This window comes from Tamandua tetradactyla, chromosome X, assembly GCF_023851605.1.
Source record: "Tamandua tetradactyla isolate mTamTet1 chromosome X, mTamTet1.pri, whole genome shotgun sequence".
Lineage (NCBI taxonomy): Eukaryota > Metazoa > Chordata > Mammalia > Pilosa > Myrmecophagidae > Tamandua > Tamandua tetradactyla.
In genome coordinates, this window is record NC_135353.1 from 1202907 (window position 1) to 1226898 (window position 23992).

Sequence of the window (23992 nt, forward strand, 5' to 3'; positions counted from 1 at the left end):
ATTGGCAGAATGGATTAAGAAATGTGATCATTTATACGCTTAAAAGAGATTCATTCTAGACCTAAGGATACAAATAGATTGAAAGTGAAAGGATGGAAAAAGATGTTTCATGCAATTTGTAACCAAAAGAAAGCAGAAGTAGCTATACTAATATCAGACAAAATAGACTTTAAATGTAAAGGCATCATAACAGACAAAGAAGAACACTACATATTAATAAAAGAGACAATTCACCAAGAGGAAATAACACTCATAAATGTTTATACTCCTCAAGAAGGAACTCCAAACATATGAGGCAAATACTGGGAAAATTGAAGGGAGTGAAAGATGTTTCAACCATAACAGAAGACTTCAATATACGACTCTCCTCTATACACAGAACAATCAGACAGAGGATCAACAAGGAAAGAGAGAACATAAATAATGTGATAAATTAATTATAGCTAACAGACATATATAGATCGTTACACCCTAAAACACCAAGATATACATTCTTCTCATAGTGTTCATCGAACATTCTTCAGGATAGATCATATGCTGGGGCACAAAATAGGTCTTTATCAATTTAAAAAGACTGAAATTATTCAAAGCATTTTCTCCGATCACAATGGAATGATGCTGTTCTAGTTTGCTAGCTGCTGGAATGCAATATACCAGAAATGGAATGGCTTTTAAAAAGGGGGAATTTAATGAGTTGCTAGTTTACAGTTCTAAGGCCGAGAAAATGTCCCAATTAGAAATGTCCAATTAAAGGCATCCAGGGAAAGATACCTTGGTTCAAGAAGGCCGATGGAGTTAAGGGTTTCTCTCTCGGCTGGAAGGGCACATGGCAAATACGGTGTCATCTGCTAGCTTTGTCTCCTGGCTTCCTGTTTCGTGAAGTTCCCCGGGAGGCATTTTCCTTCTACATCTCCAAAGGTCGCTGGCTGGTGGACCTTGCCCCTCATGGCCATGTCATTCTGCTCTCCCTGAATCTCTCCTTCTCCAAAATATTTCCTCTTTTACAGGACTTCAGAAACTAATCAAGACCCACCCAAATGGGTGGAGACATGTCGTCCCTTAATCCAGTTTAACAACCATTCTTGACTAAATCACATCAACCAGGGAGATGATCCAATCACAGTTTCAAACATACAGTATTGAACAGAGATTATTCTACCTTTATGAAATGGGATTTATATTAAAACATGGCTTTTCTTAGGGGGCATACTTCCTTTCAAACCAGCACAGATGCTGAAACTCAATAACCACCAAAGAATCAGAACTTTCACAAATATATGGAGATTAAATAACATACTCTTAAACAATGAGTAGGTCAAATTAGAAATTGGTATAGAAATCAGTAAATATCTGGAGATGAATGAAAAGCAGAATACAACATATCAGAACGTATGGGATGCGGCAAAGCCAGTGCTGAGAGGAAAATTTATTGCCCTAAATGCCTGTACTAAAAAAGAAGAAAGAGCAAAAATTGAGGACTTAACTGCTCACTTGGAGGAACTAGAGAAAGAACAGAAAACTAACCCCAAAGCAAACAGAAGAAGAGAAATAACAAAGATTAAGGCAGAGTTAAATGGATGGGAGAACAAAAGAATAACAGAAAAAAATCAATAAAAGCAAAAGTTGGCTCTTTGAGAAAATCAACAAAACTAATGGACCTCTAGCTAGGCTGACTAAGAAAAAAAGGGAGAGGATGCAAATGAACAAAATTAGAAATGAGAGGGGGGTCATCACCACAGTCCCTGAAGAAATAAAAAAAATCACAAGAGGATATGAACAACTACATGCCAACTAGACAACTTAGATAAAATGGACAAATTCCTAGAAACACATAAACAAGCTACACTGACTTGAGAAGAAATAGAAGATCTCAACAAACCAATCACAATCGTACAAAGAAAAGTGCAGGGCCAGATGGCTTCACAGCAGAATCTTATCAAACATTCCAAAAGGAACTAATACCAATCCTGCTCAAACTCTTCAAAAATTTTAGGAAAAAGGAATACTACCTAACTCATTTTATGAAGCTAACATCTCTCTAATACCAAAATTTGGTAAAGATGGTACAGGAATGGAAAACTACAGGCCAACCACCCCAATGAATATAGCTAAAAATTTTTTCAACAAAATATTAGCAAATCAAAGCCAATGACACATTAAAAGAATTAAACTTTGACAAAATGGGGTTTATACCAGGATAGCAAAGGTGGTTCAGCACAAGTAAGTCAATGTAGTACAGGACATAAACAAATCCAACAGGAAAAATCATATGATCATCTCTATTGATGCTGAAAAAGCATTCGACAAAATTCAGCATCCTCTTCTAATAAAAATATTTCAAAAGAAGGAATTGAAGAAAACTTTCTCAATATGATAAAGGGCATATATGAAAAACCCACAGCCAGCCTCGTTTTCAACTGAGAAAGACTGAAAGCATTCCCCCTAAGATCAGGAACGAGAAGGATGCCCTCTGTCACCACTATTATTCAACATTGTACTAGAAGTTCTAGCTAGAGCAATCAGGCAGGAAAAAGAAATAAAAGGCACCCAAATCGGAAAGGAAGAAGTAAAACTTTCATTATTTTTAGATGACATGGTACACTATATTGGAAAAACCTGAGAAATATGACAAAGCTTCTTGAGCTAATAATAAGATTCAGCCAAGTGGCAGGACAGAAGATTAACTGCAAAAATCAGTAATGTTTCTATACACAAGCAATGGCCTGAGGAAACAATTAAGGAAAAAGTTCCACTCAATATAGCAAGTAAAAGAATCAAGTACATAGGAATAAACTTAAGCAGGGATGTAAAGGAACTATACACAGAAACTTCATAACAGCTAAAAGAAGTCAAAGACGATCTAAATAGGTGGAAGATCTCATAGGTGTTCATGGACAGGAAGGTTAAGTGTAGTTAAGGTGTCAATTTTACCCAAGGTGATCTACAGATTCAACGTAATACTAATCAAAATTCCAACAACCTACTTTACAGACTTGGAAAAGCTAGTTATCAAATTCATTTGGAAGGGAAAGAAACCTCAAATTGCTAAAAGTATCCTAAAAAAGAAGTAAGTGGGAGGACTAACACTTCCTGATTTTAAAGCTGACTATAAAGCCACAGTGGCCAAAACAGCATGGTACCGGCACAAAGAAGGATGGATCAGTGGAAATGGATCAAGAGTATGGAAACAGACCAACAAATCTATGGTCAACTGATCTTCAACAAGGCCCACAAATCCACTGAACTGGGACAAAACTGTCTTTTCAATAAATGAGCAGGGAGAAATGGACATCAACAGCCAAAAAATGAAAGAGGACCTTTATCTTATACCCTATACAAAATTTTACTCAAAGTGCATCAAAATGTGCCTAAATATAACAGCCAGTACCATAAAACTCCTAGAAGAAAATACAGGGAAACATCTTCAAGACCTAGTAATAAGGGGTAGCTTCCTAAAATTCACACCCAAAGCACAAGCAACAAAAGAAAAAAAAAACAGATAAATGGGAACCCCTCAAATCAAATGCTTTTGTGCCCCAAAAGACTTTGTTAAAAAGGTGAAGAACAGCCAACTCAATGGGAGAAAATATTTGGAAATCATGCATCAGATAAAATGTTTGATATCCTATATACATAAAGAAATCATTCAACACAACAGCAAAAGAACAACGCAATTACAAAATGGGCTAAAGATATGAATAGGTATTTTTGTGAAGAGCAAATACAGATGGCTCAAAAGCGCATGAAGAGATGCTCATTTTCATCAGCTATAAGGGAAATGCAGATCAAGACTACAATGAGGTATCACCTCACACCTGTAAGAATGGTTGCTATTAAACAAACAGGAAAGTACAAAAGCTGGAGAGGTTGTGGAGGAATAAGGACACCTATGTACTGCTGGTGGGAATGTATAATGGTACAGCCACTATGGAAGACAGTTTGGTGGTTCCTGAGGAAACTAAGTATCATACACATACACACGCACACATACAACGGAATATTATGCAGTAGTAAGACAAAATGATGTCCTGAAACATATGACAATGTGGATGAACCCTGAGGACATAAGGCTGAGTGAAGTAAGTCAGTCACAAAAAGACAGATACTGTATGATTTTGTTATTATGACTTTGGTAAAAGTAATCTCAGTGGTTACACTAGAGAATATAGCAGACCTAGGGGTACACAAAATCTAGAGACAGAGGAAAGGCTACCCAAACAGGCTGAATCTAAATGTGAGGAAACAGAAGTGATAACTAATAGTGGGTTATAAGTAACACTGTCATAGTGAAGGTGAATATGATTGAAAGGGGATGTATAATGCCATGTATCCCAATGATGAAATTTATGATTCTAACTAAGTTCTACACGAACTAGTTCAATGGTTCAATTTTGGACAAGGAGTCAATAGTAGAGGAGTATAGGGGGAAAACTAAAACTGCATGCTATGGCCAATAGTTAACAGGAAGTCATCAAAAGTACCACAGCACTACCAGGGGCAACTAACTGAGGGAGGAGGGTTGAGCGATAAGGGGTAATTTTGATGTGATAGTTGTGATATTATCTTTGCCAGTTCTTTGCCATTATGGACCAATGAAAAAAACTTTCTAAAATTGAGAATGCTGATGACTGTACAACCAAACAAAGCTACTATAAGACACGGTTTGTTTATTTTAGACATTATCTGTGATGCCCAATAGAGGAGGGAGCCGAAGGATACAATGACTGAGAAGTATAATGGTGAACAGTGATACGTTTATATGATGTACTTTGGTGCAGTTACAAAAAAGAAGGATGTTGAGGAGCACATGATGAACTGAATAAACCTTAGGGACAATGGGCTGGGCAGAATGGGCCAGAAACAAAACAACAAATATGCTAAAGTCTTTCTCAGAAAATACTTATGAAAAAATGAGAGCCTGGATTGTGGACCTTTTAGCAGCCACATTTGGTCTGAAGTTGTGCGTATATTTCTGGATTCTGAATCACTGAGCTATATGTGTATCAGCTGGTTATTTCCCTGGAACTCTGAGTAGCTCTGTGAAACTTGGGTCCCAGCAATGCAGTGCTGCAGACCTGTAAGTCAGCACAGCTATATATAGTAACAGCTGAAGTAACCAAGAAAAAGATCAGGCCTCAATTAGAGTTTAAAACGAAGCCAATTTGGCTGGGTCTAAGGCAAATTAGAATGCAGGGTGGAAAGTGATAGTGTACTTCAGACCTTCAGCTACTGTATGAGACCAAAGGCAGAGAGTTTCATTATGTCTACAACCTATAGACATATGTGTGTATTCTGTAACATGTGTGTGTTCTGTAACACACTAGATGCTTTTTTTTTTTTTTTTTTTTTTTTTGGTGTGGGCAGGCTCCAGGAATTGAACCCGGGTCTCCGGCATGGCAGGCAAGAGCTCTAACACTGACGCAACCAGCGTGCACCACCCTGTAACACATAATCTAAATCAACCTGTCTGGACAGCTCATTTAAACAATCCAAACTCCTGGAGTCCAGAATGGTAATGAGACCTTGTAATTCTCTATGGCTTGGTGTAGTGCCGGGATAATTCCCTGACTATGGTGGGCTGATAATTAAAAAGTATTGGTAGACTCCCTTGAGGATCTGAAGGGGAAAAATAACTATTAAATTCTCCCATCTGGGAAACTTGAGGTACTCTCCCAACCATTGGGGACTCCCAAGAAAATAGGTCAAGCCCTGGATTTTGAGGCTTGCTCTGGGGAGAAGCTAAAACTATTCATGAGGCCTAAGAGTTGCTTCCAGGAAGCCTCTTTGTTGCTCAGATGTGGCTTCTCTCTCTCTAAGCCCAACTCTGCAAGGAAAATCACTGCCTCCTCGCCCCACCATGTGGTACAAGCCATTCAGGAGTGACAATCTCCCTGACAATGTGGGGCATGACTCCCAAGGATGAATCTGGCTCTGGCACCATGGGATCGACAATGCCTTCCTGACCAAAAGGGGGAAAAGAAGTGTAATAAAATAATGCATCAGTGGCCAAGAGAGATCAAATGGAGTCAAGAGGCTGTTATGGAGGATGCTCTTATGCAAGTTTCAGTCAGATAGTGCTAACTGCCATGGTTTGCTATCTCCAATTACCGTCAACTCCTGTTGTCTCTTAAGAACACCTAGGGCTTGAACTGAGACTCTACAAAGGTTTCATGCACTACGTTTGCCTTCCTGGAACCTTTAATTCCCAGAGGATTCCTAGGTCAGATAAATCCTGAAACCCAGAGGTACCAGTCTCTCTAGGATTATCAGTAAATTACATCCCCCTATCTCTGAGTGTGGACACCCCTTCTCAACATGAAAAAGTCAGAACAAGCATTCCCAAAGATCCCTACAGATTGGGAGAAGGATTAAAGGAGGAGGAAGTATAAGAAAGAAAACGGGATTTAGCAAACAAGTCTGGCTGCTGAATCACTATATTAATATTCCTTCTACCTTCTAGTGTTTTGGAGCAGCTATAAGGAAAAATCTGAGATGATGGAATGGTAGCTCATGACAAACTCTAGGATCTGTTCTGTAACTACCTGTTGAAATGTGCTTTGAAAATTGTTTTTTTTCTTTCTTTGCTTTGTATATATATTATACAATAAAAAAATGTCAGTTGCATTTCAACAGATCAGCAAGAGCTTAAAATGCTGTCATCCATGATTACAATTAAAGCTATAAAGCATCCAGAAATAAAATTGAACAACAGAGATACAAAATCTGTAAGGAGAAAATAATAAAAGCCTATTCCAAGATACTAAAAAAGATCTAAATAAATGGAGATAACCCATGTTCACAGAGAGATGACTCATTATCAAAAATATGAATTATTTTTCAATTTATTTATATAATTTCAATGCAATTTCAATAAAAATTTCAACATGATTTTCAAAAGTTGTTGCCAAGGATGGAGGGAAGGAGGAAAGAGGGAGTGTGTGTGTGTGCAAAAATAAAAATTAGAAAAGGGATGTGGTAAAGCAAATACAGTAAAATGTTAAAAAAAAAAAAGCAATTGACAAGCTTATTCTAAAATTTAGATGGATGAGCAAGGGTACAAAAATAGTATGACACTCCTGAAGAATAAGGTGAAGGAATCTGCCTTACAAATATAAAGGCTTATTATAAAAATATTGGTATAAATATAAAAAGTTGACGAGTTTCTGGAACACTCCTGTGTGGAGCCCTAAGGCTTCCATGCTGTAAAGGAGCCTTAAAGGAGGCTATGCAGAGTCCATGTGGAAGGGTCCTGAGACTAGCGGGGGGGAAGGGGGGAGTGCCTACTTTAAGGCCCCCAAATCATGAGAAATGATAAAATAATTTTAAACCATTAGGGTGATTTGTTACGTAGTAATTATGGTCTTTACTGTCTTTCCATGACTAGTCACCCCCAAGCCCAGGTCAGCTGCTTATCATCTGGGGTACCCATTCCCAATTCAACTCCAGCCAGTCACTTGTCTCTTTCCTCCACACATTTAATTTTAACCCTATCCATCTGGGAAACTCATTTCCATTTAGGTACTAATGTAAACTTACCTTAGCAAAATGAAAAATACCAATGGTGGATAGAAACAAAAGGACTATGAATTCAGAGACTTTTCTACACTCCAACAACTCACGGTTATTTAAAACAACAGATACCAAACTCTGTTGCACATGATAATTACCTAGAGAGTTTAAAATATTTCAGTGCACAAGTCACACCTCCTAATAATTAAATAAAAATCTGTGGGTAGGACCCAACCAGCAGTATATTTTAAAATGCTCAGGGATTCCAATATGGAGCCAAGTTTGAAAACCAGTATCATAGGATTAAGATATGTGTGTCCAATAAGAATCAAATGCCATTTTTCTTTTCTCTTGTTTTTTTTCACATGGGCAGGCACTGGGAATAGAACCCGGGTCTGGCATGGCAGGCGAGCCCTCTGCCAATGAGCCACTGCTGCCTCATTTTTCTTTTATTTTTGAAGAAGACACTCCTGTTTTCCTTTTCTAGTTTTATTTGCTATTCTCTCCTAGAGCACCTCAAAGAATCAGTACCACTGGCAGTGAGATAAACGCTGGGCCAAAGAGAAAGGAGAGTACATTCAGCTATACTATTATTTAACCCAAATTTATCTTTGTTCTGGGATTAATGTTTTCCCTATGTTTGTATATGAGAATAAGTCATATCACATGGCACTTGCATCATGCCTTACATATATATATATATTATATATATATATATATATATATATTTATTTATTTATTTATTTTGTATGCTGTATGGCAGGGTCACATTTCATTATTTTTCCATGTGAATATCCTGTTATTGTAGCTCCATTTGTTGAATTTTTGTTTGTTTCTTTTGCTTGCTTGCTTGTTTGTTTTTTTGGGAAATGTATGGATCAGGAATTGAACCCAGGTCTCCTGCATGGCAGGTGAGAATCTTATATATTTTTAAAAACACATCTGCTTAATATTTCAATTGTTTTTAAAAACCTTGTAAAGGAGCTATGAAAAGGAATATGTACTCTGTCTCCACTTTATGTACAAGGATACGTTTATTTCTAAGTGTATTAATTTTTAAATTTTTAAAAAAATACCAAAACACACCAAACAAATGCAAACATTCCTAACTTTTGATCATTCTGTTCTACATATATAATCAGTAATTTACAGTATCATCACATAGCTGCATATTCATCATCATGATCATTTCTTGGAACATCTGCATCTATTCAGAAAAAGAAATAAAAAGAAAACAGAAAAAAATTCATACATACCATACCCTCACCCCTCCCCCTCATTGATCACTAGCATTTCAAACTAAATTTATTTTAACATTTGTTCCCCCTATTATTCATCTTTATTCCATATGTTTTACTCGTCTGTTGATAAGGTAGATAAAAGGAGCATCAGACACAAGGATTTCACAATCACACAATCACATTACCACACCATATTCTTTATGGTGTTTCCAAACACGTACAAACATTTCAGATACAGACCTGAAGGAGAAAAAATCCACCTCCCACAGCTGTTGCAGCCAACTTTCCAACCTTCTGGAATATGAAACCTGTGCACCTACAAAGAAATCAAACCAACATAATGTTAGGTCAGGGGAATAAGGGAAGGCTCTATGGCTGGACTCATGAAGTTACTTCTGAAAGACAGGTGAATTGTTACAACCAAGCAAGGTCTTTACACAGCAAACATCGGCTCATTCATTGCTCAACGGACATCTGACCACCCGCTGCTCAACCCAATAGCATAATAATCTTTTGTTTAACGTGCCGCCCCTTTCATGCCATCACCTAACCCCTGCCCTTAAAAACTGCACTCGCCAAAGCCCATGCGCAGACTCACCTCACTCCATCTTGGGTTTGGTGAGCTCTGCCTGGGAGCATACTCACTTAAAATCATTTCGTCTACTTCCCTTTCTCTCAAATACCTCATATCTTAAACCTTTCACATAAGACAAGTTGATGAGCTTTCAATAGACACAAATATGCATATCTGACAATGTTCATATCCAACTTACCTTGGAATGCTGCATCTTCTTCCTACCTCCTACACAGAAATATGTCCTAAGGAAACAGCAGAGACTCTGTACTAAGAAAGGCCTTGATTCAAATCTTGCCCCCATCACTTACTAACGCTGTAGTCTTGAGCAAGTCCTTTAAAATTCTCAGGCTGCATTTTTAAAAGATGACTGGCTACATTGTGTAGGATAGATTAAATGGGGGAAAGGATGAAGTCAGAGACTTCAGTTTAGAAGCTGTAGTAGAAATCCAGATAAGAAATGATGGTGAACTGAACTACAGTAGTATGGGAGAAGTGGCAAGGAGGAAACAGACCTGAGAATTGACCAGAAATAAATAAAAAAAATATGCTTAAGTTTGAGGACAGAGTGGTTACGGGAAATAAGGGACAGGACTTGGCCCTAAATGAACAGGGACAGTGGTGGCACTTTTTAAGATATTGTTTTGGCTTGCTAAAGCTGACAGAATGCAATATACCAGAAACAGACTGTCTTTTATAAAGGAGATTGATTTAGTTACAAATTCGCAGTTCCCTGGAGGAAAGGCAGCAGACATTCCTCTGGCTTTCTCGCACATGGGAAAGCACATGGCAATGTCTGCTGGCCTTTTCTCTCAGCTTCTGCAACATTAGGGTACTATGGGGAGACCTTTTTCTTAGCCCCACCCTCCTCAAGCATCTAAGTGGAACCTAGATTTTCTACCACAGTTTTCCCCAGGGCAATTCCCTTCTGCATCTCCGAACATCAGGGTCTGAGCTGCTCTGAGCTCCTCTCTTCTGACTCCTTTTAAACCTCACTCACTGCAGAAGGTATTCCCCTTAGCTGACCATAGCTATAGATGAATTTCACATGCTGATGATTCAAGTCCACAGCAAGAGAACAACAGGGCACCATCATCTGGCCAAGCTGACACCTGAACCTAACTACTCCAGTGCCCACCCCTTGTCAACTTGGCAACTTGGCAACTATACACATCCCTTTAAAACATACTTCATCTCTAAAGAGAAAACAAGACATTTTTTCCCTAACAATGCTCATCTGTCTTGCATACAATGCACTAAATCTTGTCAGATACCAAATACATTCATTTCATCATAATATCACAAAAGCCTTAAACCATTTCAAATAACAAAGCAAATATAATACCAACTCAAATATTGTACCAAATCTCATCAAAGTCGTTAAAGGTATGATCTCTCTTAAGGCAAAATTCTCCTCTGGCTGTAGACCTGTGAACTTAGAGCAAGTTATCTGCTTCCAATATACAAAAAAGGAACAGTCATAGGATAAATGATCCCACTGCCATAGGGAGAAATTGGAAGGAAAACAGGGTCACCAGATCTAAACTAAAATTCTGAAAAACTGCACTGCACACTCCATTAGATTTCAAAGTCTGCAAGTCATTAATCCTTGGGGCTTTAGAAAGTGGCAGTCCCACCCTTTCCAAGGACTTATACAGCAGCCCTGTTCTCTCCAAAAACTGAGATTAGCATTGCAACATTAGAGTACTATGGGGAGACATTTTTCTTGGCCCCACCCTCCTCAAGCATCTAAACGGAACCTAGATTTTCTACTGTTTCCTGGACACACACCCAACCCTTTCAGAACAATGGGATGAAGCCAGGCTCCCCACCAATCCCCAGGGAATGTGCTCCACCGTTTCTGAGAGCTAGAAACACCAGAACTCTTTCTGAACATAGAGGCAGAATGTCCACCCTCTGTCTTCGGAGCAAGCACAGCCCCTCCACATGCACAGGTGGATCCACTCTCCTAGACTAAAGTTTCTTGGCTTTAAACCTTAGTTTCCAGGTTCTGCCTCTGAGGCCCTTTTAGTCCAGAATTGCAGTGGTTCTATTTATACAGGTCTCAAAAAATTTCTTGACCGGGTATGTAGCATACAGAGATCAAAGCCATCAGAAAACAGGGCCTTCCACAAATCCTTTCTGGTTAACTCCATCTCCAACCCTGGCTTGTCCTGTAATGGCTGACTGGTTTTATGTTTGAGTAAATCCTCATGTGAGGCACTATTCTCTGGGGTCTCACATTCTGGAAGCCTAGAATTTTCCAGACCACCAATTTCTGATTTTATTGCACCCAAAAGTTCAGTCCGCAGCCTACCCCTTTCCTGTCTCATTTTACTATAAACTGCAAGGAGAAACCAGGCCACATCCTCCACACACACTTTAGAAATCTCCTCAGCCAAGCATCCCAGTTCATTGAATTCAAATTCTCCCTTCCATCCAGCACCAAGGGTCAATTTTGGAGAGAGGAGCCAAGATGGTGGCTTAGTGAGGTGTGGGATTTAGTTCGTCCTCCAGAGCAGCTAATAAATACCCAGAAACAGTACAGAACAACTGTTGGGCCACGTCAGTGACCAGACACACAGCATACCCCAGTCTGGACTGGCTGTGAACCCCACCACAACCGTCAGTTCCCCAAGCCGTGGTGGCCAGTGCCCCTCCCCCACAGGCTGCTTCCCAGAGGGGAAAAGAGACTTTACTAGCAGCAGGGGCTGAGCACAACCAAACTCCAACTGTGGAATTAATTAACAAATTCTGACTACTAAAAGTAGGCCCCCAGCTCAGCTGAACCTTGAATAAAAGCGGAGGTAGCTGGTTTTTGCCCCGACGCAGAGGGGGCAGGGCTGACAAAAAAAGAAAAAAGAAAAAAAAACAGGGTTTTTTTGGATCTGAAAAGGTCTGGGCCCTGCAGGAAAGAGGGGGCACTTAGGACCTGGAGATACACAGAGCCATGTACCAATTTCAGCTCTTCCTTGGCAAACCTGAGGAACAGGGTCCTGCTCTGAAAAGGATTTTTCTTTTTCTCTTTTGTGACTGTGTTTCTATGGATTGATTACTCTTTTGATACAGCTGCAAGGTTTCTTGGGCTCCACTGCCCCAGGCATAGGCAGAATTGAGCTTGCTTCAGAGCTTGTCTGGAGCCTGTGCTTTCCCCAGGAGAGGGGTGGGGCCCAGTTCAGATGGAATCCCTCCCTCAAGGAATTCACACCCCAGGGTCTGGAAAAGGGAAGCAATTAAAGCCAACCTACAACCTCTCCTCTGTCTTCACCAGGGCCCCAGCAGGGAGAGTCTGCTGAAGTTAAAGGTACAGCATCACTTTATGCTGGGGGGACCTGCAGGCAGAAAAATGCTACATACTGGGCAGGGTAGGAAAAACGCAGAGTCCAGAGACTACATAGGAAAACCTTTTAATCTGCTGGGTCTCACCCTTAGGGAAAACTGATGCAGGTGACTCTTTCCTCCTGAAAGGAGACCAATTTGGTCTGGGAAAATCTGACTGGGGTCTATAATACCTAAGTAGCCCCTCCTAAGGGGTGGGGGGAAGGCACCATAAAGGCAGGGCAAGAAACAAAAAAAAACAAGAATTGAAAAATTCTGATCTATTAAAATCTAAGCTAGAAGACCAGAATAAGCTGATCTGAATGTCAAAGAATAGATAGACAACAAAGTAATCCAGCAAGAAAATTCTAGGAAAAAAAATTGAAAATAATCTCCAGAAAAAGCTAATTAAGGTAATTAAATGCCCAGACGCCAACAAAAAATAATGAATCACACTAGGAATATTGAAGAAATGGCCCAGTTAAAGGAACACATCAACAATTCAAATGAGATACAGGAGTTGAAACAATTAATTCAGAATGTTCGAACAGACATGGAAAACCTCCTCAAAATTCAAATCAATGAATTGAGGGAGGATATAAAGAAGGCAAGGAATGAACAAAAACAAGAAATCAAAAGTCTGAAAAAACAAATCACAGAACTTATGGGAATGAAAGGTACAGTAGAAGAGATGAAGAAAATAATGGAAACCTACAATGTCAGATTTCAAGAGGCAGAAGATAGGATTAGTTACAGGAGGATGAGACATCTGAAATCTGACAAGCAAAAGAAAATACAGGGAAAAGAATGGAAAAATATGAGGAGGGACTAAAGGAATTGAAGGACAACATGAAGCACATGAATATACGTGTTGTGGGTGTCCCAAAAGGAGAAGAGAAGGGAAAAGGAGGAGAAAAACTAGTGGAGGAAATTATCACTGAAAATTTCCCAACTCTAATGAAAGACATAAAATTACAGATCCAAGAAGCGCAGTGTACCCCGAAGAGAATAGAACCAAATAGACGAACTCCAAGACACTTACTAATCAGAATGTCAGAGGTCAAAGAGAAAGAGAGAATCTTGAAAGCAGCAAGAGCAAAACAATCCATCACACACAAGGGAAGCCCAATGAGACTATGCATAGATTTCTCAGCAGTAACCATGGAAGTGAGAAGACAGTGGGATGATGTATTTAAGTTACTAAATGAGAAAAACTGCCAACCAAGAATTCTATATCCAGCAAAACTGTCCTTCAAAAATCGGGGAGATTAAAACATTTGCAGACAAAAATTTGAAGAGACCAGCTCTGGAAGAAATACTAAAGGGAGCACTACAGACAGGTAAAAAAAGACAGAAGAGAGAGGTGTGGAGAAGAGTATAGAAATGAAGACTATCAGTAAAGGTAAAAAGAAGGAAAATGAGATATGACATATAAAATCCAAAATGCAAAATGGTAGAAGAAAGTACTGCCCGCACAGTAATAACACTAAATGTTAACGGATTAAACTCCCCAATCAAAAGACATAGACTGGCAGAATGGATTAAAAAACAGGACCCATCTATATGCTATCTACAGGAAACGGATCTTAGACCGAAGGATAAATATAGGTTGAAAGGGAAAGGTTGGGAAAAGATATTCCATGCAAATAACAATCAGAAAAGAGCAGAGTAGCTATACTAATATCCAACAAATTAGATTTCAAATGTAAAACAATTAAAAGAGATAAAAAGGACACTATCTATTAATAAAAGGAACAATTCAACAAGATGACATAACAATCATAAATATTTATGCACTGAGCCAGAATGCTCCAAAATACATGAGGCAAACATGGAAAACACTGAAAAGAAATAGACACATCTAAGATAATAGTTGGAGACTACGGTTTCCCACTCTCATCAATGGACAGAACGTTTAGACAGAGGATCAATAAAGAAACAGAGAATTTGAATATTACAATAAATGAGCTAGACTTAATAGACATATATAGAACACTGCATCCCACAACAGCAGGATACACCTTTTTCTCAAGTGCTCGTGGATCATTCTCAAAGATAGACCATATGCTGGGTCACAAAGCAAGTCTCAATACATTTAAAAAGATTGAAATCATACAAAATGCTTTCTCAGATCAGGAATGAAGCTGGAAATCAATAATAGGCAGAGGGCCAGAAAATTCACAAATACATGGAGGCTCAACAACCCACTCTTAAACAACAGGTGGGTCAAGGAAGAAATTACAAGAGAAATCAGTAAATATCTCGAGGCAAATGAAATGAAATCACAACATATCAAAATTTATGGCATGCAGCAAAGGCAGTGCTAAGAGAGAAATTTATTGGTCTAAATGCCTATATCAAAAAAGAAGAAAGGGCAAAAATCGAGGAATTAACTGTCCACTTGGAAGAACTAGAGAAAGAACAGCAAATTAACCCCAAAGCAAGGAAAAGGGAAGAAATAATAAAGATCAGAGCAGAAATAAATGAAATTGAGAATATGAAAACAATCAAGAAAATAAAAAAAACCAGAAGTTGGTTCTATGAGAAAATCAATAAGAATGATGGCCCCTTAGTGAGGTTGACAAAAAGAAGGAGAGAGAGGATGCAAATAAATAAAATCAGAAATGGAAGAGGAGACCTAACCACTGACCCCACAGAAACAAAGGAAGTAATGAGAGGATACTATGAACAACTTTATGCTAATAAACTTAACAATGTAGATGAAATGGACAACTTCTAGAAAGGCATGAACAACCAACATTGACTAGAGAATATAATTAAAATGTCAATTCTACCTAAATTGATTTACAGATTCAATGCAACACCAATTAAAATCCCAGAACCTTACTTTTCAGAAATAGAAAACCCAATAACCAAATTTCTCTGGAGGGGCAAGGTGCCCCAAATAGTTAAAAAATATCCTGAGAAATAAAAATGGAGTTGGAGGCCTTACGTTACCTGACTTTAAGGCGTATTATGAAGAAACAGTGGTCAAAACAGCATGGTGCTGGCATAAAGATAGATATACTAACCAATGGAATCGATAGAGTGTTCAGATATAGACCCTCTCATCTATGGACATTTGATCTTTGATAAGGCAGTCAAGCCAACTCAGCTGGGACAGAACAGTCTCTTCAATAAGTGGTGCCTAGAGAACTGGATATCCATATAAAAAAGAATGAAAGAGGATCCATATCTCACACCCTATATAAAAATTAACTTAAAATGGATCAAAGACCTAAACATTAGATCTAAGATCATAAACCTGTTAGGAGAAAATGCAGGGAGATATCGTATAAATCTTATAATAGGAGGCAGTTTCCTAGACCTTACACCCAAAGCACGAGTACTGAATAAAGAAATAAATAAATGGGAACTCCTCAAAATTAAACACTTTTGTGCATCAAAGAACTTTGTCAAGAAAAAAAAAGACAGCCAACACAATGGGAGACAATATTTGGAAATGATATAACAGATAAAGGTTGGTATCCAGAATATATAAAGAGATTGTTCAACTCAACAACAAACAAACAGACAACCCAATTACAAAATGGGCAAAAGACTTGAACAGACACCTCTCAGAAGAGGAAATACAAATGGCCAAGAGGCACATGAAAAGATGCTCAGCTTGCCTGGCTATTAGGGAAATGCAAATAAAAAACACAATGAGATATCATCTCACACCCACCAGAATTGGCCATTATCAATAAAACAGAAAACGACAAGTGCTGGAGAAGATGTGGAGAAAGAGGCACACATCCATTGTTGGTGGGAATGTCAAATGGTACAACTGCTGTGGAAGGCAGTTTGGTGGATCCCCAAGAAGCTGCTAAATATAGAACTGGCATATGACCGGGCAATACCATTGTTAGGTATCTACTCGGAGGACATGAGGGCAAGGACACAAGTAGACATTTGCACACCAATGTTTATAGCAGCATTATTTACAATTGCAAAGAGATGGAAACAGCCAAAATGTCCATCTACAGATGAGTGGTTAAACAAACTGTGGTATATACATACAATGGAATATTATGCAGCCATAAGACAAAATAAAGTTATGAAATATGTGACAATATGGATGGACCTTAAGGACATTATGCTGAGTGAGATTAGCCAGAAACAAAAGGACAAATACTGTATGGTCTCACTGATATGAACTGACATTAGTGAATAAACTTGGAGAATTTCATTGGTAACAGAGACCATGAGGAGATAGAAATAGGGTGAGATACTGGGTAATTGGAGCTGAAGGGATACAGATTGTACAACAGGTCTGACTGTAAAAACTCAGAAATGGATAGCACAATACTACTTAATTATAATACAATTATGTTAAAACACTGAATGAAGCTGAATGTGAGAATGACAGAGGGAGGAGGCCTGGGACACAAATGAAATCAGAAAGAAAGATAGATGACAAAGACTGAGATGGTATAATCTCGGAATGCCTAGAGTGTATAATGATAGTGACTAAATGTACAAATTCAAAAAATTGTTTTTGCATGAGGAAGAACATAGGAATGTCATTACTGAAGGGTGCTGAAAATTGATAGTAATTAATATTTTAAAATTTTAACTTATGTGTGAGATCAAAGCAAAAATGTTTTATTTGGTACAAAATGTATATTTTGACTAGTGCATTTCCTAATAAAACTTATGTAGACAGCTGAACTGAACACCATAAGTACATGGAACCTTGAGTAGGGCATGAGATTTTGTTGATTTGTCCAGAGTGATGCCCCAATAAATCCCAGAGTGATTTGAAGAGTGAATAAAAATGTATTTGCAAAGTCCCCTTTGGGGAATGGTGAGAAAGGGGGAAAATTCAACTTTCCCAAGTTGAATTCTTGATATTCTTACAAGCAGTGGAGACAACCAAAGCAATAGGCTGAGCCCCCAATCTTGGGGGTTGTTCATATGAAACTTAACCCCACAAAGGATAGGTCAAGCCTACTTAGAAATTAGGCCTAAGAGTCACCCTCAAGAGAACCTCCTTTGTTGCTCAGATGTGGTCTCTCTCTCCAGCCAACACAACAAGCAAACTCACTGCCCTCTCCCTGTCTATGTCGGATATGACTCCCAAGGGTGTGGACCTTCCTGGCAACGTGGGACATAAATCCTGGAATGAGCTGAGACTCAGCATCAAGGGATTGAGAAAACCTTCTTGACCCAAAGGGGGAACAGCAAAATGAGACAAAATAAAGTGTCAATGGCTGAGAGATTCCAAACAGAGTCGAGAGGTTATCCTGGAGGTTATTCTTACACATTAAATAGATATCACCTTGTCAGTCAAGATGTAATGGAGAGGCTGGAGGGAACTGCCTGAAGATGTATTCCAGTAGCCATGTTTCTTGAAGATGATTGTATAATGATATAGCTTTCACAATGTGACTGTGTGGTTGTGAAAACTTTGTGTCTGATGCTCCTTTTATCTACCTTATCAACAGATGAGTAAAACATATGGAATAAAAATAAATAATATGGGGAACAAATATTAAAATAAACAGATTGAAATGCTAGTGATCAATGAAAGGGATATGGTATGGGTACAGTATGTATGAGTTTTTTTCTGCTTTTTAAAATTTTTTTCTGAATTGATGCAAATGTTCTAAGAAATGATCATGATGAATATGCAACTATGTGATGATACTGTGAATTACTGATTACATATGTAGAACGGAATGATCATATGTTAAGAATGTTTGTGTTTCTTGTCATATATTTTTTTAATTTAAAAATTAATTTAAAAATCAATAAAAATATAAATATCTTTAAAAATGAAAAAAAGTTAATTTTGCCAAATACTCTGCCACTTTAAAACAAGGGTCACCCTCCTTCATATCTGCAACTGAAGTATCTTTAGAGTCCATATTATGGCCAACAGGCTCTTCAAAGCAGTGTAAGCTATCTCTACCAAAATTCCTCACAATTCCTCCCCTTTTCCATTTAAAAAGCAGTTACAACATGTCTGGTATTTGCAAATGCAGCAGCACACCACTTCTGTGGTACCAAAATCTGTTTTAGTTTGCTAAAGCTGCTGAAGTGCAATACACCAGAAACAGACTATCTTTTATAAAGGGGATTTATTCAGTTACAAAGTTACAGTTCCGTGGAGAAAAGGCAGATGTTTTTCTCTGCTTTCTCACCTGGGAAGGCTCATAATGATTTCTGCTGGCCATCCCTCCTGGCTTCTGGGTTCAAATGGCTCTCCCCAGGATGATTCCCTTCTGAATGTCCAAATGTCTGGGTGTGAGCTGGCTCTGAGCATCTCTCTCTTGACTCCTCCCCTTTTAAGCCTCATTCACTGTGGAAGGCATTCCCCTTAGCTGACCACAAATGTAATCAACCAAAATGAAATTCACATGCTGATGATTTAAATCCACAGAACAGAACAAGTGGGCATCATCATCTGGCCAAGCTGACACTTGAACCTAATTACTAGAGAAATGAAAACAAGGAAGAGGTAAAGAGGAACACTGTGTGTGTGTGACATATTAGAGTAGGGTGAGGAGAACAGATATGTGATATTTTTAATATGTTGAATGTGAAATGTCCATATGATACCTCAGCGACTACATCTAGTGGCTAGTTGAATACATTTATTTGATTTTTATTATTTTTAAATTTATTTATTTTTATAATAGGGAAGGAAGGAGGGAAGAAAAAGAGAAATAGAGATAGAGAAAGGAAAGGATAAGGGAGAAAGAAGGGAGAGAAGAAGGGGGAATGGGGGAGGGTAATATGGGAAGGAGAGCAGCACATTCCACACATATCTGTCCCCAAATTCTTCAACCAGATCATACTAGAGCAAAATATCAGAGGAAGCTGCATTGACTCCCTCTGGAAGTGGATCACTTCTTGGCCTATTAATCAGAGCAACTCATTTGGCTTGCTTGAGCCTTGATATCATCATCTTCACCAAAGTGATAATATCGAGATTATACTGTACCTATCCTTTTGTATCTGGCTTACTTCACTGAGGATTATGTCCTCAAGGTTTATTCACATTGTCACATGTTTTGGGACCTCATTTTGTCTTACTGCTGCATAATACTCCATTGTAGGTATATACTACATTTTGTTTATATACTTGTCTGTTGATGAGCACTTGGATTGCTTCCATCTTTTAGCAATTGTGACTAATAACTGCTATGAACATGTGTGCAAATGTCTGTTCATGTCACTTCCTTCAGCTCTTCTGGATATAAACCAAGTAGTGGTATTGCCAGGTCATAGCACAACTTGATATTTAGTTTTTTTAAGGAACTGCAAAACTGTATTCCATAGTGACTGTACCACTATACAGTCCCACAAACAGTGAATAAGTGTTCCAATTTCTCCACATCCCCTCCAACATTTGTAGTTTCCTTTTTGCTTAATGGCAACCATTCTCACAGAGGTGAGGTAATATCTCATAGGTTTTTTTTTTTTTTTTGGCATTTCCCTTATAGGCAAAGAAGATGAGCAACTTTTGATGTATTTTTAGCCATTTGTATTTTTTCTTCAGAAAAAAATCTATTCATATCTTTTGCCCATTTTATAATTGATTTATTCTTTTGTTATTGAATTGTATAACTTCTTTATGTACACAGGACATCATATCTTTATGTGATGTATGATGTATGGTTTCCGAATATTTTTCCCATTGAGTTGGCAGCCTCTTCACCTTTTTGACAAAATACTTTGAGGCACAGAAGCATCGATTCTGAGAGCTCCCACTGACCTATTTTTTCTTTTGTTGCTTGTACTTTGAGTGTAAAGTAGAAGTGTAAAGTACTCCTATTACTAGGTCTTGAAGATGTTTCTCTATGTTTTCTTCCAGGAGTTTTATAGTACCAGCTCTTATATTTAGGTCTTTAATACATTTTAATTTTTCTTTGAGGTATAAGGTATTCATTTTTTGAATATTGATATCCAGTTTTCTCAAGGCCATTTATTGAAAAGACAATTCTCTCCCAAGTCAGTAGATTTGAGAGACCTGTCAAAGATCAACTGACCAGAAATTTGGTGGTCAATCTCCACACTCTTGATTTGGTTTCACTGACCATTCTTCTATCCTTGTGCCAATACCATGCTGTTTTGACGACTGTAGCTTTGTAATAAGCTTTGAAGTCAGGAAGTGTTAATCCTCCCACTTCTTTTTTAGAATATCTTTAGCTATTTGAGGTTTCTTTCCCTTCCAAATAAATTTGATAGCTAGCTTTGCCAAGATTTCAAAACAGGTTGCTGGCATTTTGATTGGTATTGCATTGAATCTACAGATCAACTTTAGGTAGGACTGACATCTTAACAACATTCAACCTTCCTATCCATGAGCACAGAATATCTCTCCATCTATTTAGATCTTTAATTTCTTTAAACAATATTTTGTATTCTTCTGTGTACAGGGCCTTTACTTCCTTTGTTAAGTTTATTCCCAAATAATTGATTCTTTTAGTGGTTATTTTGAATGGAAGTTTTTCCTTAATTGTTTCCTTAATAATTAACTCATTATTTGTTTATAGAAACATTTCTGATTTTTGTACATTTATCTTATATCCTGCCACTACACTAAATTTGTTAACTCAATTTGTTTATTAACTCAAGTAGCTTTGTAGAGAATTTCTCAGGATTTTCTAAGTATAGGATGATGTCATCTGTGAATAATGAAAGTTTTACTTCTTCTATATTGTATTAGTTTGTTAAATGCTGCCAGAATGCAATATACCAAAAATGGAATGGCTTTTAGAAGCGGAATATAGTAAGTTGCAAGTTTGCAGTTCTAAGCCTATAAAAATGTCCAAACTAAGGCAGCCAGGAAAAGATATCTTAATTTAAGGAAGTCCAATGCATTTGGAACACCTCTGTCAGCTGGAGAGGCACGCTGGTTCCTTACTCCCGAGCTCTGTGCTTTCCACCTCTGTTCCTGTGGGGTTATCTCACTTTGCTTCTCCAGGGCTGGCTTTCATCTCTTGGCTTACCTTGGCTCTCCCCAGGTGCTGGCCTGTATAACATCTCATGGGAAACCACATGGCAATGTCTACTTGGCTCCAAGCATCTCTAAACATCCATGTCTCTGTTCTCCAAGTGTCGGCTTTTGGGCTCTAAAGTTTCTGTTAGATCTGTTTGTTTGTTTCCAAAATGGTTCCCTCTTAAAGGGCTTCAGTAAGCAACCCTTCCTTGAATGGGTGGAGACACAACTCCATGGAAACCATCTAATCAAAAGTTACCACCCACAATTATTGGGTGGGTTATATCTCCATGGAAACAATAAAAGACATCCCACCCAGCAATACTGAATAAGGATTAAAGAACTAGGCTTTTCTAAGTGTGCTGGGTTCAAAGAATGTATCCCAGAAATGCCATGTTTTAATCCTGATCTAATTTTGTGTGAGCAGCCATTATTTTAAATCCCGATTCAGTAACATAGGTTGGGATCTTTTGATTAAATTATCGCCATGGAGATGTAACAAGCCCAATTGTGGGTGTTAACCTTTGATTAGATGGGAGATGTGACTCCACCCATTCCAGGTTGGTCTTGATTAGTATACCAGAATCCTTTAAAAGAGGAAACATATTGGAGAGAGCCAGAAACAAGAGAAATGACAGAAGCCTCAGACCGAACATAAACTTCATAGCAGAACTGACACAGATGCAGACATGTGGAGAACAGAGACATGGGTGTTTGGAGATACTTGGAGCCCAGCAGACATCACGATAAGATGTTAAGCAAGCCAGAACCTGGAAAGTGCCAAGGAAAGCCAAGAGATTAAAGCTAGTTCTGGAGAAGTGAAGTGAGGAACCCCCACAGGAGCAGAGGCTGAAAGCAACAGAGCACAGGAGCAGGGGACCAGTAGATGCCAGCCATGTGACTACCCAGTTGACAGAGGTGTTCCTGATCCATCAGCCTTTCATGAATGAAGGTAACCTCTTGTTGGTGCCCTAATTTGGACATTTCTATAAATATTAAGACTGTGAAATGTTGACAACAGAGAGGATTCTGAAAGCAGCAAGAAAAAAGCTATAAATCACGTACAAGGGAAGCTTGAGAAAAGTATGTGCATATTTTTCAGCAGAAACCACGGAAAGGAGAAGGCAGTGGTATGATATATTTAAGATTCTGAAAGAGAAAAACTGCCAACCAAGAATTCTATACTCAGCAAAACTGTCCTTCAAAAAATGAGTTGGAGTTTAAAATATTCTCAGACAGATACTGACAGTTTGTGAATGGGACACTTGCTCTACAAGCAATACTACAGGGAGCACTACAGGCAGGTAGAAAAAAGAGGGAGAGGTCTGGAGAAGAATGTAGAAATGAAGACTATCAGTAAGGAGAAAAAGAGGGAAAAAATAAGATATGACATAAAATCAAAAGACAAAATGTCAGAAGTACTGCCTTTATAGTAATAACATTAAATGTTCATGGATTAAACTCCCCAACCAAAAGACAGAGACTGGTGGAACGGATTAAAATAAAGGACCCATCTATATTCTGTCTACAAGAGATTTACTTTAAAACCAAGGACAAAATCAGATTGAAAGTGAAAGGTTGGAAAAAGCTATATTAATATCTAACAAATTAGACTACAAATGTAAAAGAATTAAAAGGGCCAAAGAAGGACACTATGTTTTAATAAAAGGAACAATCCATCAAAAAGAAAAAACAATCATAAATATTTACACTGAGGCAGAGTGTCCAAAAACACACGAGGCAAACACTGACGACTTTGAAAAGAAAAGTAGACACCGCTACAGTAATAGTTGGAAACTTCAATATACAGCTCTCATCAATAGACAGCACATCTAGACAGATAATAAGTAGAACAGATATTTTGAATAATATGATAAATGGACTAGATATAACAGTTATTTACAAAATATTACACCCCACAACAGCAGGATACACATTTTTCTCAAGTACCCATGGATCATTCTCCAGGAGAGACCACATGTTGGGTCAAAAAGGAAGTCTCAATAAATTTAAAAAGAATTGAAATCATACAAAACACTTACTTGGATCATAATGGAATGAAGTTGGAAATCAATGACAGGTAGAAGGCTGCAAAATTCACAAATATATGGAGGCTAAACAGCACACTTTTAAACAAACAGAAGGTCAAGGAAGAAATTACAAGAGAAATCAGTATATATCTCCTGGCAAATGAAAATGAAAACACAACATATCAAAACTTATGGGATGCTTCTGATAAGGCTTTAGACAGAAATGATGAATGTGTCATTGAAAACTAGAAGGAAGGCACTTTTTTAGGTGGAAGGCAGAATTTGAGAGTGATGAACTTAGATATTTAGCAGAAGAAATTTCCTATCTAAATGTGGAAAATACAGTCTGGCTGCTTCTTGAAGCTTA

General features: G+C 38.1%; 1 protein-coding gene across 1 annotated transcript in view; it reads right to left on the reverse strand.

Annotated features, from left to right (window-relative positions):
- FUNDC2 (FUN14 domain containing 2) overlaps positions 1–23992 on the reverse strand; it is a 52920-nt gene that overhangs the window by 14166 nt on the left and 14762 nt on the right. Inside the window, exon 3 of the mRNA XM_077144783.1 lies at positions 8991–9066. Within this exon, the coding sequence (XP_077000898.1) occupies positions 8991–9066 (76 nt within the window). The remainder of the gene's footprint in view (positions 1–8990; positions 9067–23992) is intronic.